At 37.9% G+C, this 15,558-nt stretch overlaps 1 protein-coding gene across 1 annotated transcript; it reads right to left on the bottom strand.

Moving 5' to 3' along the window:
• Window positions 1-1,338: 1,338 nt before the first annotated feature.
• On the bottom strand, window positions 1,339-15,096 carry LOC148357331 (serine/threonine-protein kinase 38-like). Its single transcript, XM_088346985.1, has 14 exons — window positions 14,714-15,096; window positions 13,049-13,188; window positions 9,779-9,830; window positions 9,538-9,660; window positions 9,381-9,464; window positions 9,189-9,312; window positions 7,737-7,891; window positions 7,540-7,642; window positions 7,396-7,457; window positions 7,128-7,245; window positions 6,937-7,060; window positions 4,094-4,189; window positions 3,941-4,032; window positions 1,339-3,864 (listed from the first exon to the last, which is right to left on the bottom strand). Exons 2-14 carry the CDS (start codon window positions 13,180-13,182, stop codon window positions 3,740-3,742), a joined length of 1,392 nt encoding a protein of 463 aa, XP_088203111.1. The 5' UTR covers window positions 13,183-13,188; window positions 14,714-15,096; the 3' UTR covers window positions 1,339-3,739.
• Between the last annotated feature and the right edge of the window lie 462 nt (window positions 15,097-15,558).

The following is a 15,558-nucleotide window of genomic DNA, read 5'->3' as shown; positions in this document are numbered from 1 at the left end:
CCCAGAGAAAGCACAGAAAGGAAAGTCAATGTACATTTGAGCAGGACAGATGAGGTCCAGTGTGTTGATTGCTATTGGTTTTAAGTAACAAGAGATTTTTGCACTTTATTTTATTGTATTTCGAGGCAATATTTCTTTTTAATAATTTCAGATGATTGAATGATAGAAAATTGTTATGAGTTGTTGTTATGAGTTTTTTTTATATAAAGTACATTTGTATTTTGTGCCTGCTGAAATTAAAAATGACTGACAGAGTCATAAGAAAATATTGCTTTATTTATCCAATCATATTGTAATATATTTGTTAGGTTTTCAGTAGGTTAAATCTTGGTTTCAGTAAAGATTGGACAGTCCGGCCCTCGGCTTGTAGCCAAATGTTTTATTTGGCCCTCCGTCCATTTGACTTTGACACCCCTGCTCTAGACGGAGGTGACGTGTTACCATCAACATGGGCCAATCTTTGTTTTGTCCCCACCAATATGATCACTTGAAAAATAAACTATATCTTGGGGCATGAGAGGATTTCTTCTTCTGAAGCGGTTTGACAGAAAATAATTGAGAAGCACGGTCATAGTGCAAGGACGTCACAGCTGCTGAGTGGTTAGCGCATCCGCAGCACAGTTCTGAGTTCATGGGTTCAAATGTTCTCCCCGTGCTTGCGTGGATTTTCTCCGGGCACTCCGGTTTTCTCCCACATTACAAAAACTTCTACGTCAGGTTAACGGGCCGGTCTAAATTGTCCCTAGGTGAGAATGAGCGAGGGAGTTGCCTTTCTCTGTGTGCCCTGCGAATGGCAGGCAACCAGTTCAGGGTATCCCCTGCTCACTTCCAGAAGATAGCAGGGATGGGCTACAGGACGCCAGCGACATTACTGAGGATAAGTGGTACAGATAATGGATGGATGGATGCTGTGCAAAAAAAGCTCAAGGAAGAATCTAAACTATGGAAAATCAAAGTGACCAAAATGCAAAATATGACTTCATTTTTTTACCCCACCATATTGAGGTTTTTGGGTACCAAACGCTGAAAGATGGCGAACAATTATGCCAGCTTCCTTCAGGCGAGGCTAATGTTATGTAAAATAAATGCTAAGTTCAAGTATTAGTGTTTTCTTTTTTTAAATGATTCAAGTTTTTTTTACCACTAGGACGAACTAAACAATACACATTGTCACTTTAATATTGCTGATTACAGCTTATACCCGTCCAACTTTAATATACTTTACATAAATATTCTAATTTGTTAGATGGGACATTTGAGTTTTCGCCATAATCAGCGATATTAAAACAATACAAGTCATCCAATATTTAAGTTGTTTTGTGAGGAATCCAGAATGTATGACATTTTTGTTTTGTTTTTAATCTCATTACATAAAATATGAATCTTTAACAAGATATTCGAATTTTCTGAAACAGTCCTGTAGTTTTATCTCTATAAAGGTACACATTTTTTCTCTTAAACAGTACCTTCCATTGACATTTTGTGATTACAGGCTATACAAATAAATATAACCTGACATTGTCACTATGGGTTAATTTAGGAGATTGAAACACACATTTAGTATGTTTAATTTGAAAAAAATAAGTACTTAAATATTCTTAACTGGGTTATAATGTGTCCGACTACTTAGAGGATAAAATAAACAACATACAAATACTGTAATAAATTACGCTAAAATATACACATCGTAATGGACAGATTGCATCTATAGTCACTCCTGTATGATTTCTTCAGCATCTCCACAATTCTTTCTGTATCAATAGCAACAATGTGAGGTGAAAAATGGCAACAACCACATTTTTCTTTTCGTTTGTGCCAAAGACCGGGAGTTTTATAACACAACCTAGATATGCGTGAATTTGTTTGTGATTCATTTGAAGGTAGTTTGAGATTAAGTGCATCAAGTGTGAGCTACATCTCTGTTACATCACTAAAAGTGATGCTCTTTGGTAGCTTTTTTTCGACAGGAGCTGTGCAATTTTACATTTATAATTACAACAAGCAGTCAATAAAAAGGTGTGTTCCAATAGAATGCATCATACAAGTCTTCTTTGTCTCCTGTTTGCTTTGACGCACATCACTTTACGAGAATCCTTCCTTATGTACACCATAAAAATACAATAATCCTTTTCCTAAACCAAACCGCCGCTTCGTCCCCTTTATTGCTCGTTTCGTACATGTCCAGGCATTTTGTCTGTAAAGCTGACCTCAAAATCAACGTTCCCTTTTTATTAGGTCCTTTTTTTCTCAGCTCACCAATTCTTCTCCCCAAGCATTTTGAATGAAGAAGGAATAACATTGATACAATATTATTTATAGGACGCACATGAAGGCACTTCAAAGAAGGAAGTGATAAATGGGAACTTTTCTGACGGGAATTCAAAAATCAATGGGTGGGTTTTGTAAAGTTTTTTTATTTGCATTATTTATTTATTTAGCTATGTGTGGTCATTTAATATAGCACGCGGAAGATTCCAGCATGAGTTTTGTTTTTAAGTAATAGTAAACAAGTTTTTGTATACGTAAATTACTGATCTTCCCTCAAGCCTACTTTAAGTTCACCCTGTAACTTTTCATTTCTACCCTTATAAAGAGACAACCAAAATGCCTATCCCTCAATTAGCAGGATTATTTCCAACATGATTCCTGAGATATTTCCAATGTGAATGAGAATTACTGTCTGTCCTTAATTAGCAACCTCACAAAACATTCTACTTAGGCAGTGGGGAAAAAAGTCCCAAATTCCCTAAAAATCATGACAAAAAATCTGCGTTTTTTTAGCCATGAATCATAAAGTCAATTAATTGTTTTCCAATGACAGCAGAAGTACAAGGAAATAAATTAATCAATTGTCTTGCCCTTTTTTCCGAGTACCTGCAATTCTCATTCAAATCACAACTGCCCAATTATGCCACTAAATGGTGATGAAGCGTTACCTTTCTTTTCAAATTGTTTTTTACTTTAGTAACTATAAGAACTTTTTTCATTTTAATATGGTAGCTTTACCAAATATCACTAGTGTGTACCAAAGCAGTACTTTTAAATGAGAGCCATTAATAAAGTTTAAATTACAGATTAAAATTTGTTTCAGTCCATTTTCACAAATTGAGCCAAATATAACTAAATTTCTGCATGCTACATTGAGGGGGGATCCTGTATGTTTTCTTGCACAGTAGTACAATGCTAGTAACTTCAATATCTACAGAGTTAACATTAACCTTGACATCAGGGGCGAGCAAGACGTCTCACTCCAGCACTCCACTCAGCCCCCATTCCTTGAACCTAATGTGTTCTTATAAAAGTAAGACAAAAGCAGATAGGCACAGTGGAAAATGAAGAATACGGGCTATTTAAACGCAGTTGGGCATTGTTGACATTGAGAAAATATTTAACATTTTAAGGACAGCAGAATTTACGCACCCCACCATTTAAGGAAATTAATGACTGCAAAAGGTTGACAATCATGCTGAAACCTTCCAGAGTGCGACCGCAGCGTATGTTCAGTCGCAGGTTTTAAATATGAGCCAGTTGATAACAACCAGTGTAAAAACTACCAAGCAGTGATTGGCACGCACTCCTTTACTAAAGTAGGAAGGTGGTATGACAACTTGAGCAGCAAGGCAGAGCTTAAAAACTTGGAGGGAGATTTAGACGTTGACCGAGGGGCATCAGCGGGGCCCTTGAAAGGCCCGACCCTGTTATGTCCGTAAATGTTTTTTTTCTTAGTATATACTCCCTGTTAGGCCTTCCCGGGTTTCATGTAGGTGGGGATGGTTCCTCGTTGAGTCAGGCCCTCAAAGCGTTTGTACGTATAGTTGAGGAACACCCAATCCTTGGACTTGAAATCTGGCTCGGTTGCATTTGCTGGAGGTAAAAGGAAGGCTTTATAAATGTAGCAGCAGCACAGTAATTAAAAAATACCATTCAAAAAATTTCATACCTGGTTGAAGGATATCCGATTCAGGAAACTCATCAAAATTGGAGGTGTCGTCGATGCTTTTAATCTCAATGGAAATGGCAGCAGGACGTTCTCTAATGGGAAGTGTATTATAATTTGGAGTGTCAGGAAGGAGAAAATGAGAATAAAAAGTACCTGATGTGCTCCCAGTCCACAGGCTCAAAAAACTGATGGCTTTTGATCTCATCCACACTGCCTGCCCCAACCCTGTTTTCTGAATCTGTGCAAAATCTGGGGGAAAAAGTAGAACTTTAAAGGTATTTCTGCACTTAAACTTTTACACCAGCTGTCCCTGTTTTACAATCTCTGACAGCATTAAGATGTATTGAATTTGGAGTTTCCTTTTTTGTATTTTTTTCCAAAAACATTTTGAATTGCAGCTTAGTTCAATCAAAAACACAATGAACGTCATTTAAAAAAAATTCCCATGATATCAAGCAGGTATTTTTCATATTACAAGGGTAATAAACTCAATTAGATAGGGATGAGTTAGCACCAATACTCTTCATTAGTGCCACCCATTTTTAAGGTACAGACGCTCCACTACTTACCAATATCCGAGATACGAAAAACAGTAGATACGAACATTTTTTTGGTGATGGCGAAAAATATCCCGACATAGCTGTAAGTTAGATTTTGTATTGTGCACCTTTTTTAGAGTACAGACGCTGCCCAACTTACGTACGAGTTCCGGACGATCGTTCGTAAGTTGAATTTGTTCGTAAGTTGCCTCAGTCCTATATTTTGTATGTTTAATGTATATATATGTATGTTTAAGGCTTGTATAAGTAACCTGTATTGTATTATACTAAAAAAATAAACATTTCATAAAATAATATGCTCTATAAAGTAAAGGAGGTTTGACTTACGTTTGGGAGATACGCTTCAAGAGGTCCTCCTTAGTGTTAAAAAAGTGGCCGAAAAAAAGCGTTCTGACCATTTTCCCAACAGCATCAAGCTTTCTTATTCCACTTTCATTTCAAAAGAAAAGGCTCACCTCTTCTTTACACCAACCATATTGGATGGATGCACGAGATATTAAACTATTTAAATGTCAAAGGCGTAGAATGTGAGGTGCGCATGGATGATGTCAGTAGAGCGACAAATGTCACGAGAGTTGGTACGTGACTGTAGGCGAGCGCGAGAGTTTAGTTTTGGAGAGAGTTCAGTGTGTTTATAAAGAGATCGTGTTTCCGAGTATATTTTTCATGAACGAGGAGAAATCCATTACCCAAACAAAAGGACACGCTATATTGGCGGCAGCGGTGGGATTCCGAGCAGGTGAAGGAGAGATACAAACGTATTAGGAAGGGGAAGCAGATTTTTTCACTTCCGGGTGGATGCTGGGCGACCTCAAACAGCCCCACACGCGGGTAGCGGCAGAAAGAAGCACTACATTAATGTCCTGTACTCGGAAAAAGGTGCACACAATACTAAATCTAATTTACAGCAATGTTCGGATATTTGTCGACATCCCGAAAAAAATGTTCGTATCTACCGTTTTACCTAAGTCGAATGGTCGTAAGTGGGAAAGCATCTGTACAGGACAGTACTGTAGTGCTTCTTTCCGCCGCTACCGGCGTGTGACACTTAGAGAGGTCACCTAGCATCCACCCCGGAGAAGAAATCCGCTTCCTCTTTCTAGTCCGTGTGTAAACATACTGTACTGTATGCCCAGCACGCCAAGAACTGACATTTTTATAGTTTAATATCTTGTGCATCCATTCAGTATGGCTGGTGTAAAATGTTAAGAGGCGAGCAGTTTCTTTTGAAATAAAAGAGGAATAAAAAAGCTTGATGTGGTTGGGAAAATAGTTGATTGGTTTTTTTTTTGCTACTTTTTACCACGGAGGAGGGAGGCGCCTTACTCTTGAAGCTCATCTTCCAAAAGTAAATGAAAATTAACTTTATTTATCTTTATAGAGCATATTATTCTATTTAATGTTTATTTTTTAGTACAAAACAATACCGGTTACTTATACAAGCTTTAAACATTTACATACAAAATATAGCACTGAAGCAACTTACGAACCAATTCAACTTACAAAAGATCGTTTGGAACCCAACTTGTTTGTAAGTTAGGCAGCGTCTGTACTCGGAAAAAGGTGCACAATACAAAATCTAACTTACAGGTATGTCGGGATATTTTTCGACATCACTAACAAAAATGTTCGTATCTACTGTTTTTCGTATCTCGGATGTTGGTAAGTAGTGGAGCGTCTGTACCTTAAAAATGTAAGTAGGGCAGTGTCTGTATTGGCACCAACAATACATGAAAAGGCTGTCCTTTTGTGGCCATTTAACAATAAGGAACTGAAAATGGGAGGAATAATATATTGCAAAGAATAAAATGAAATATTAAAGGGACAGTGTGTAATTTTTAATGCCTCGTAGTTGTACAAAAAAACTTAATTCAGTGAAAAAAAAAACATTAATTTGAAAAACGGCAAAAAAGACATTAACTATCATACCAATGGTAATTTTTATGAATTTTCATCGGTCGAGAAATTTGTATTTCTTTTACCTAGCGGAATCCATACCTAGTAGTCGCCACTAAATTTGTCTGGCATCTATCTGCTCGTTTGGCTAGTTTTTGTTCAGATTAGACAATACAGTGTCAACTATTGGTCAAATATTACCCAACGTACATTTAAGAAATCTATTTGTATTCAAAGGTGGATTTGTTTTAAATACCAGCATTTTGTAAATAGGGAGCAAGATTTTGGATGCTGGTAATATTGATAATGAGAATTTTTAACAATGAGACTGAAAAATTGTGATGTCGAACATCTAATATTAGTTATGGGTAATTGATTCATGCAAAAAAGGGAAAAATGCTTGATTGAGCCAATAGAGGGAGCTGTATTTTTAAAAAAGCAACATTTTATTTGATTTCTGACCGTAGGAACGTAAAAAGCTGTTTTAGGTTCTCAAAAATGTTTTCATTTGATATTATCAATTGTAGGTCCGGCCCATACCGCAATATACAGTCCTTAGCTCTCTCAGAAATTGGGACTTCGGGCGGAAAGACAAGGGTCTCCTTCCAGTTCATAACTTTCCTATACGTCTCCTGTGGCGTTTCAGAGCAAAACGGCGGATAACCTGAAAAAAACATTATTTTACACATGCTACAGTCTGTCTTTATTGTGTGGAAAATAATCTTGCTTACCTATTAGCATTTCATACATGATGACCCCCAGGGACCACCAATCACATAATTTGTTGTAGCCTGTCTGCATGAAAACTTCTGGAGCGATGTAGTCCGGCGTGCCTACTGTTGAATAAGCCTGCAAAAACACAGCAGTGAATTTTATGCACAAGGAAAATCTCTTAGAACTGCATTGACAGGAAATGGAAAATTAATTAATTAATTAATAGAAAATTAAAGTTTGATGTGTTTTTCACATGATGGCAACAATATAACTCTAACACCGCACCAGCTGCCTCCGGTTCTTCTTCCAGGTTTCGGCTTTCCGCTTGGAGTTCATGTTTTGAAAGGCTGCAGAAAAAAATGGACAAAAATGTCAGATTTTATATAATGAATGCAGACGTTAGATTACAAAGAGAAGTGAGATGCTCACAAAAGTCACTGGGTGGATTATGCGTCAGGTTTCTGTAAAATTCAGTTCGGTGGGCCTTTTTCAATCCAGTACACAAGCCAAAATCAGATAGCTTCACATGTCCCTAAAAAAAAAAAAGAAGAGGCTTCCATGAGTTCTAATTTCTAATCAAACATGGACCAATGACACCAATTTAAAAAAAGAAAGCATCTCTTCACCCTGGAGTCCAGCAGCAGATTGTCCGGTTTGATGTCTCTGTGGATGAAGCCCAGCTGATGGATGGAGTCAATGGCGAGCACTGTCTCAGCAATGTAGAACTGGGTGGCCTCTTCAGACAGTGTGTCCTTCTTCATCAGTAGCGTCATCATGTCACCTGAGAGAAAAGGTTTTTTTTTCCTGGTCCTCACAAGGTGTTGAAATCCTGAACCCGCTGGATATGGCGTCCAAGAATGTATAAAAATCAAACTTTGCATTGTTTTCACGTATGTATAGTTACTTTGTCTCTAAAATCCCTGGCTGGTATTTGTTTGCATCACATTATCACTAAAAGGCCGACATGCTATTGCCTAAACTACCTCAATACAATACCCATTTTTGTACAGCGTTTATTCGTTATGGGTCCCAGGGCTTACAATGATACTAAAGAGAGAAGCAGAAACATGATAACCAAGGAAACAAAACTTGCGATTAACAGGAAGTATATCACCTCGCTAAGTAAAATCGCCAAAACTAATCAGCGACCAGGACCGTTACTTAAAATAAAGAGGCGATTAAAGCAAAGAAATTTTCTAAGGCAGGGGTCTCAAATTAGCACCCTGTGGGCCAATTGTGGCCTAAATGTGAAAGTTTGGTGTAGGTGGTGCCCACACGAATAATAGATTCGCTTATCTTACATATTAATTCTAAATGTTTTTTCATACATTTTATGATGTAGGACTTTTTAAAAGAGATATATGAGAACAGTGGAATGTTTTTAATTTTTCTCAAGGTCACCCTGATTTGACTCAACCTTAAGCAGGCCCTACATCCAACGCCCCCCACCCCCAACTCCAAATAAATTGTGTTATAGACTCCTGTTGTAAGGACCTAACAATCCCTGCAAATGGAAGTTTCAAAATCAGTTTAATTTGAAACTGCTGTCTTCTCCCTCGCTTGCATTCAGCCGCTGACTCCACTGTACCAGCTCAAATTAAGTCACAATAAAGGTAAACTAAAATATTTTTTTCTATACATGTACATTCATGAATGTTATTTAATCATATATACAAATAGATTTAACAAAAGTAGTACTTAATATACAGTAATTTTGTATTCTAATGTTTTATCTGTGGTTCAGAATGAATTAGCTACATTTTTATAGTTTAATATCTCGTGCATCCATTCAATATGGTTGGTGTAAAATGTTAAGAGGCGAGCCGTTTCTTTTGAAATAAAAGTGGAATAAAAAAGCTTGATGTGGTTGGGAAAAATAATACAAATAGATTCAACAAAAGTAGTACTTACTATACACTAATTTGTTATTCTAATGTTTTATCTGTGGTTCAGAATGAATTAGCTACGCAATTCTGTCACACGCCATAGGACAATGTCACCTGGCGAGGCCCACCTCAGAACCTATTAATATTGTATCTTGGGGTCTGTGCTGTATTTCTAATGTAAAATATGCACACCTCCAGGCAGAAATTCCATGATGAGGTAAAGGTTCCTCTTGTCCTGGAAGCTGTAGAACATCTTTACAACCCAGGCACCATCCGCTTCAACCAGAATGTCCCTCTCTGCTCGGATGTGAGCAACCTGCACAGGAATGGAAAACTTATTATAAATTATTTTAACACTGACAAAGCATGGCATGTTTTATGAACCTGCTCTTTTTCCAGCATGTCTGCTTTTCGTAGAATCTTCATTGCATATATATGCCCGGTGTCCTTCTTCTGGACCAAACGCACCTATCAACGGAATGAGCAATGTGATGAAAGAAAATTGCATTAACATAACATGCTATTTCTTTCTTCAGCATACCTCTCCAAAAGCGCCACGCCCGATGACTTTCAGGGACTCAAAGTCATCCAAGCCCAGGCGCGTCCTTTTCAGCCTCAAAAACTCAGTCTCTTTTCGTGCATGTTGAGAACGTCGCATAACCTTCTGGAAAATAAAGTCAACACACTCTCAATAAAATTGCTAAGCCACAAAAATGCTTCATTTTTTTCATTATTATTATTTGAGGTACAACATATATTTTTTTCTTAAATGCCAGCTTTACCTCCTCATCTGGTAAGCCTTCATCATCCATGGCCTTTTCCAGCTTCTTCTGCCTAGCAATGGGGAAAAAATGAAAGTTGAGAGCTTTATTTAAATTACATACAAATCCATTACTTTTTTGCTTTCGTATCATTCTAAATGTACAAAAATAAATAAATGTATTTGAATTGAATAATTGTTTTATTTTTTTCCCAACAGGAATAGATCAAGATATATTTATTAAGATGAGAATTATTTTTATAAACTTCCTGGCAATTTAATAAAAACAGTCACAAAATAGATAAAAGCCAAAGTTTTCTGGAGAAAGGTTAAAAGAAAAACGAATTAAAGCAAAAATGTGTAAGATTACAAAAATAAATTCTTAATTTGAAAACAAAACCCAAAATATAGTAAAACATTAAAATACTTGCGTCAACATTTGAGCTCAAACCCGCAATAAAGGCAGATAATTGAATGGCTCTCTCTAGTGGCATGAGAAAGAATAACACATCCATTTATCCATTTACTGCATTGCTCACTAGGGTCGCAGGGGTGCTTTTTTTAGAGAGCCACACCATATATTTTAAGACAAACTTCAACAAAACCGCCACACATGCTCCCCAAATAAAAGCTTATTCTTCAGAGAATTTTACTTCGCTGTGTGATGTTTGATGATTTTATAAAATCTATGAATTAACAATATGGCTAGAGCTGTGTCCCGTATCAACAAGTCTACCACTAAAAATGGGTTAGGGTTTTAGTGACTTACTGCAAACACAAGATGTTGCACTGTTGCCTAAATGCTTTAAAGTGATGAATTTTATCTCCAGGGCATATGTACTCATAAAAAGAGTCATACCTGGCTCAGTGGGCACTGAGTGAGAGAGAGGGAAGTGTTCTTAGATACATTGTTTAATTAGCCTACAAAAACAGGATTCCACAGACGTAAAGCCAAAACGGGGTCTGATGGTGTAACACTTTGACAGTAAACTGTAGTTGGGAATCTGCCCTATATACAGTGCATCCGGAAAGTATTCACAGCGCTTCACTTTTTCCACATTTTGTTATGTTACAGCCTCATTCCAAATTGTATTAATTTAATCTCTTATCTCAAAATTCTACACAAAATACTCCATTATGACAATGTGAAAAAGTTTTTTTTTTAACTTTTTTTGAATTTATTAAAAATAGAAAACTAAGAAATCACATTTACATAAGTATTCACAGCCTTTGCTTAATACTTTGTTGATCCACCTTTGGCAGCAAATACAGCCTCAAGTCTTTTTGAAAATGATCCCACAAGTTTAGCACACCTATCTTTAGGCAGTTTTGCCCATTCTTTGCAATAAGTCTCAAGCTCAATCAGGTTGGATGGGAGACGTTTGTGCACAGCCATTTTCAGATCTCTCCAGAGATGTTCGATCGGATTCAAGTCTGGACTCTGGCTGGGCCACTCTAGGACATTCACGGAGTGGTTCTGAAGCCAATCTTTTGAGATCTTGGCTGTGTGTATTCACAGCCTTTGCCATGAAGCTCAAAATTGAGCTCAGGTGCATCTTTTTTTCACTGATCATCCTTGAGATCTTTCTACAGCTTAATTGGAGTCCACCTGCGGTAAATTCAGTTGATTGGACATGATTTGGAAAGGCACCTATCTGTCTATAAAAGGTCCCAGAGTTGAGTGTGCATGTCAGAGCACAAACACCAAGCATGAAGTCAAAAGAACTGTCTGTAGACCTGCGAGACAGGATTGTCTTGAGGCACAAATCTGGGGAAGGATACAGAAACATTTCTGCTGCTTTGAAGGTCCCAATGAGCACAGTGGCCTCCATTATTCGTAAATGGAAGACATTTGGAACCACCAGGACTCTTCCTAGAGCTGGCCTGCCTTCTAAACTGAGCGATCGGGGAAGAAGGGCCTTTGTCAGGGAGGTGACCAAGAACCCGATGGTCACTCTGTCAGAGCTCCAGCGTTCCTCTGTGGAGAGAAGAGAGCCTTCCAGAAGGACAACCATCTCTGCAGCAATCCACCAATCAGGCCTGTATGGTAGAGTGGCCAGACGAAAGCCACTCCTTAGTAAAAGGAACACGGAAGCCCCTCTGGAATTTGCCAAAAAGCACCTGAATGACTCTCAGACCATGAGAAACAAAATTCTCTGGTCTGATGAGACAAAGATTGAACTCTTTGGTGTGAATGCCAGGCGCCATGTTTGGAGGAAACCAGGCACCTACAGTGAAGCATGGTGGTGGCAGCATCATGCTGTGGGGATGTTTTTCAGCAGCAGGAACTGGCAGGCTAGTCAGGATAGAAGGAAAAATGAATGCAGCAATATATAGAGATATCCTGGATGAAAACCTGCTCCAGAGCGCTCTTGAACTCAGGCTGGGGCGAAGGTTAATTTTTCAGCAGGACAACGACCCGAAGCACACAGCCAAGATCTCAAAAGATTGGCTTCAGAACCACTCCGTGAATGTCCTAGAGTGGCCCAGCCAGAGTCCAGACTTGAATCCGATCGAACATCTCTGGAGAGATCTGAAAATGGCTGTGCACAAACGTCTCCCATCCAACCTGATTGAGCTTGAGACTTATTGCAAAGAATGGGCAAAACTGCCTAAAGATAGGTGTGCTAAACTTGTGGGATCATTTTCAAAAAGACTTGAGGCTGTATTTGCTGCCAAAGGTGGATCAACAAAGTATTAAGCAAAGGCTGTGAATACTTATGTAAATGTGATTTCTTAGTTCTCTATTTTTATTAAATTCAAAAAAAGTAAAAAAAAACTTTCACATTGTCATAATGGAGTATTTTGTGTAGAATTTTGAGATAAGAGATCAAATTAATACAATTTGGAATGAGGCTGTAACATAACAAAATGTAGGAAAAGTCAAGCGCTGTGAATACTTTCCGGATGCACTGTATTCTGGACTGAAACAAGCATCTCTTGAGTTGCTAGGGCTTCACATATATTAACAATATGAATAATAGAGAGATTAGCATGCCCTTAATTTATCTCTGAGCCAGATCAACTAATAAAAAAGAGCCACACCTGGCACACAAGCCATACGTTCTCAACCCCTTCGCTAGATCATACACAGTCATTTTAATTTCATTTTTTGTAAACAATATCAGCCCTATGGTAACGGGATTATTCATTGTTTGCAACAGAACATCCCGACCATGTGTCAGGCACTTAGGACACTAAACACAATAAACAACAGTTAAATCTCACATTCTTGGGGTCGAACACATCAGTGAGATAAGTTTAAACATTTACACAGGAGTGTCAGCTTCACCTCATTTCGCGCTCTTCGTGTTGGGTCAGCAACGTGCTGTAAAAGTTCTCCAGTGTGAGTTTGGCGACAGTCACTCTCTCTCGGGTGTGGTTGCTCATGGGGAGGGCGGCTGCCGTCCCTCCCGTCATGGCCATGCTATCCTGTAAAAAACGAAGACATGAAACGTCAGTGCCTAGTACAACATCAAAAATAAGCTCAAAATGATTATATTACAACCCATTATTTTTCATGTTATAATTTCCGTATACCCTCATGGATTGTATTTTAAGTTGATTCCCTAGAACAGGCAGGAAACAAGGAAGAAAGGCAGTGCAAAAATCTTTTTTATCAGGTTGCCAGCAGAAAAGTATGAGTAGTCTTGATTAGATAGATTTTTTTAGTCTGCAAGCCAGAGATAGGAGGTAATGTTTGCTCTTCTCCCAGCCACAACAATCTCACAAAAAAAAAAAAAAACTTCCTGATTTGGTACCAAGATCAGTGATTCTTGAATAAAGAAGTTCACAATATGTGGAGAATGGGAAACAAAGAGTAAAGTTTTGATTCGGATTTAAAAATGTTTTACATTATATATGGTGTGAAGTTTCCATACCATACGTAGTACAGACAGAACCTGACTCACGGGCACACTCCACCCTTAAAAGGACTCTACAGAGACCTACCAGGAACTTTCCATGCCTGAATGAAAGAGTCCAGTCATGACACCAAGAAGAGGAATGAACTGCCTACAGACTTAAATTCATGAAAAAAAACAAGCATAAAAACTATCACCAGACTTAAATCATGAAAAAAAAACATAAAAAGCAGAAATATTCATTTTGACAAGACATTAATCAAACTTTTGTGTTCATTCAAAGATGGTACACGATGCAAAAGATGGATATAAAATCATCTATTACAATTGCACAAGATTGATGTACAGGATTGTTAAAATAAATATATACGTAAATGGTTTTGGGAAATTACTTTTTTGTATTTTTTTTTTTTTACATCACAAGAAAGTACCACACTTTCTGTAGTTCCTGGTTGGGGGGGAGGGAGCATTGGAAGGAAGGAAGGAAGGAAGAAAGGAAGGAAGGAGCAAATAATGCAATATGGATGTTGGGATGATAACGAATATAAGGAAAGAAGGAAAAAGGGAGGTAGGGAAGAGCAGAGAAAGTAGGAAATGCTGTTTCAAGCAATTAAGGAAGTCAGGAAGGAAGTCAGGCAGGAAGGTGAAGGAAAGCAGGAAGGAAGTTGGGAGGATGAACGATGGAATTAAGTCTGTTGCAAGGAAGGCTTTTGAAAGAAAGGCAAGAAGGCTGTTGTAATGAAGGAATACAGTAATGTCAACAGTGAAACATATGCAATCACTTTTACATCTTAGCGTTCCAAGTGTTTTCACAAAATAAATCGTGGTAGACGTGTAATACTTAAAAAGAAATCACAATTGTTTAAGACGGAAATTTACCAACGGAATTTAATGTAAACTTACAATACAATATTTTAATCCCACCAATAAAAGAAATGTAATGTAGCTCGCCAATGGCGTTGATAAATTGCGTTACGGGATTTTAATATGAATAAACATTTGTTTGAAGGATTGCTTGGTGTTTTCCGCAGATACATTGGCAGAGCGTTGTAAAAATACCCACTACTTTTGAAAATAACATAAGCTCAACCTACCTCCGTGTCCTGCTCCAGAGTCAAATCTTGGCTGGGCAGCAGCCCCACGAACCAGGAGAAACAAAATAGATACCGTTAACGCGTCTTTTCTGCCTCCAATGGGAGCAGAATTTTTTGGGAGGCTTCGATTAAGAAGCTAACTGATATCCTTAACGGGGAACCTCCATGCCACTACAGCAGCGCACAGTTAACATAGCTGATATCAAAACAAAACAAGTCTTGTTCTTCAAGCACAGACAACAGGCAAAAATATATGTAATGTGTAAAAAATAATAATCAACTTTGGCTTTGTTATTTAGCGTCTGTGGTGCACTAAAGGTGAAAAATGTAAAAAGGTAGGCTTCAGTTTCCAAAACGTCGGGCTCATCAGTTGCTGCAGTTACGCAATGGCGTAGCCTCAGAGTGGCGTTGAATAAGACCAATCACAGGTGGATAAATTGTAGCCGGCCAATCACGTGGCGAGGATAACACAAATGCAAGCCAATATGATGTTTGGAACCACCCTTTTGCTTGGTCGCAGATTCATCAGTCTGCCTTGCGTGAATGAAAGGAACGACTGTTTGCATGCTATTTGTTCGCAATTTAATATTATAGCCACATATTCATCCCATGTGCTTGATTACAAACAACGAAATATAAATGATATTTTCAATAACAATGCAAGTTGCCATTCCAATCAGTACTTTGAATTTTACTTTTGTTTGAAACTTAAAAGTGACGAATAGTTTGCCTTTAAAACCCTAAAAAATCTGGAGTTTGCCATTTAAATTCGTGAAAAACTATATTTTTGCTGGTCATTTATATTGAAAGAACCATAACGTAAGAACACACTTTATTCTGGGCGC

The sequence above is a fragment of the Urocampus carinirostris genome, chromosome 11, assembly GCF_059441175.1.
Source record: "Urocampus carinirostris isolate Australia breed hairy pipefish chromosome 11, RoL_Ucar_1.0, whole genome shotgun sequence".
NCBI classification, from domain to species: Eukaryota; Metazoa; Chordata; class Actinopteri; order Syngnathiformes; family Syngnathidae; genus Urocampus; species Urocampus carinirostris.
This window is presented reverse-complemented; position numbering and strand designations above follow the sequence as displayed.

Coding starts and splice junctions, on each gene's coding strand:
- LOC148357331 (XM_088346985.1), bottom strand. CDS start 13,182: ATGGCCATGACGGGAGGGACGGCAGCCGCCCTCCCCATGAGCAACCAC. Junction 9,465..9,537: donor GGCGTGGCGCTTTTGGAGAG/GTATGCTGAAGA, acceptor TTCCGTTGATAG/GTGCGTTTGGTCCAGAAGAA. Junction 4,190..6,936: donor GCTAAGGACTGTATATTGCG/GTATGGGCCGGA, acceptor TTTTTCCCCCAG/ATTTTGCACAGATTCAGAAA.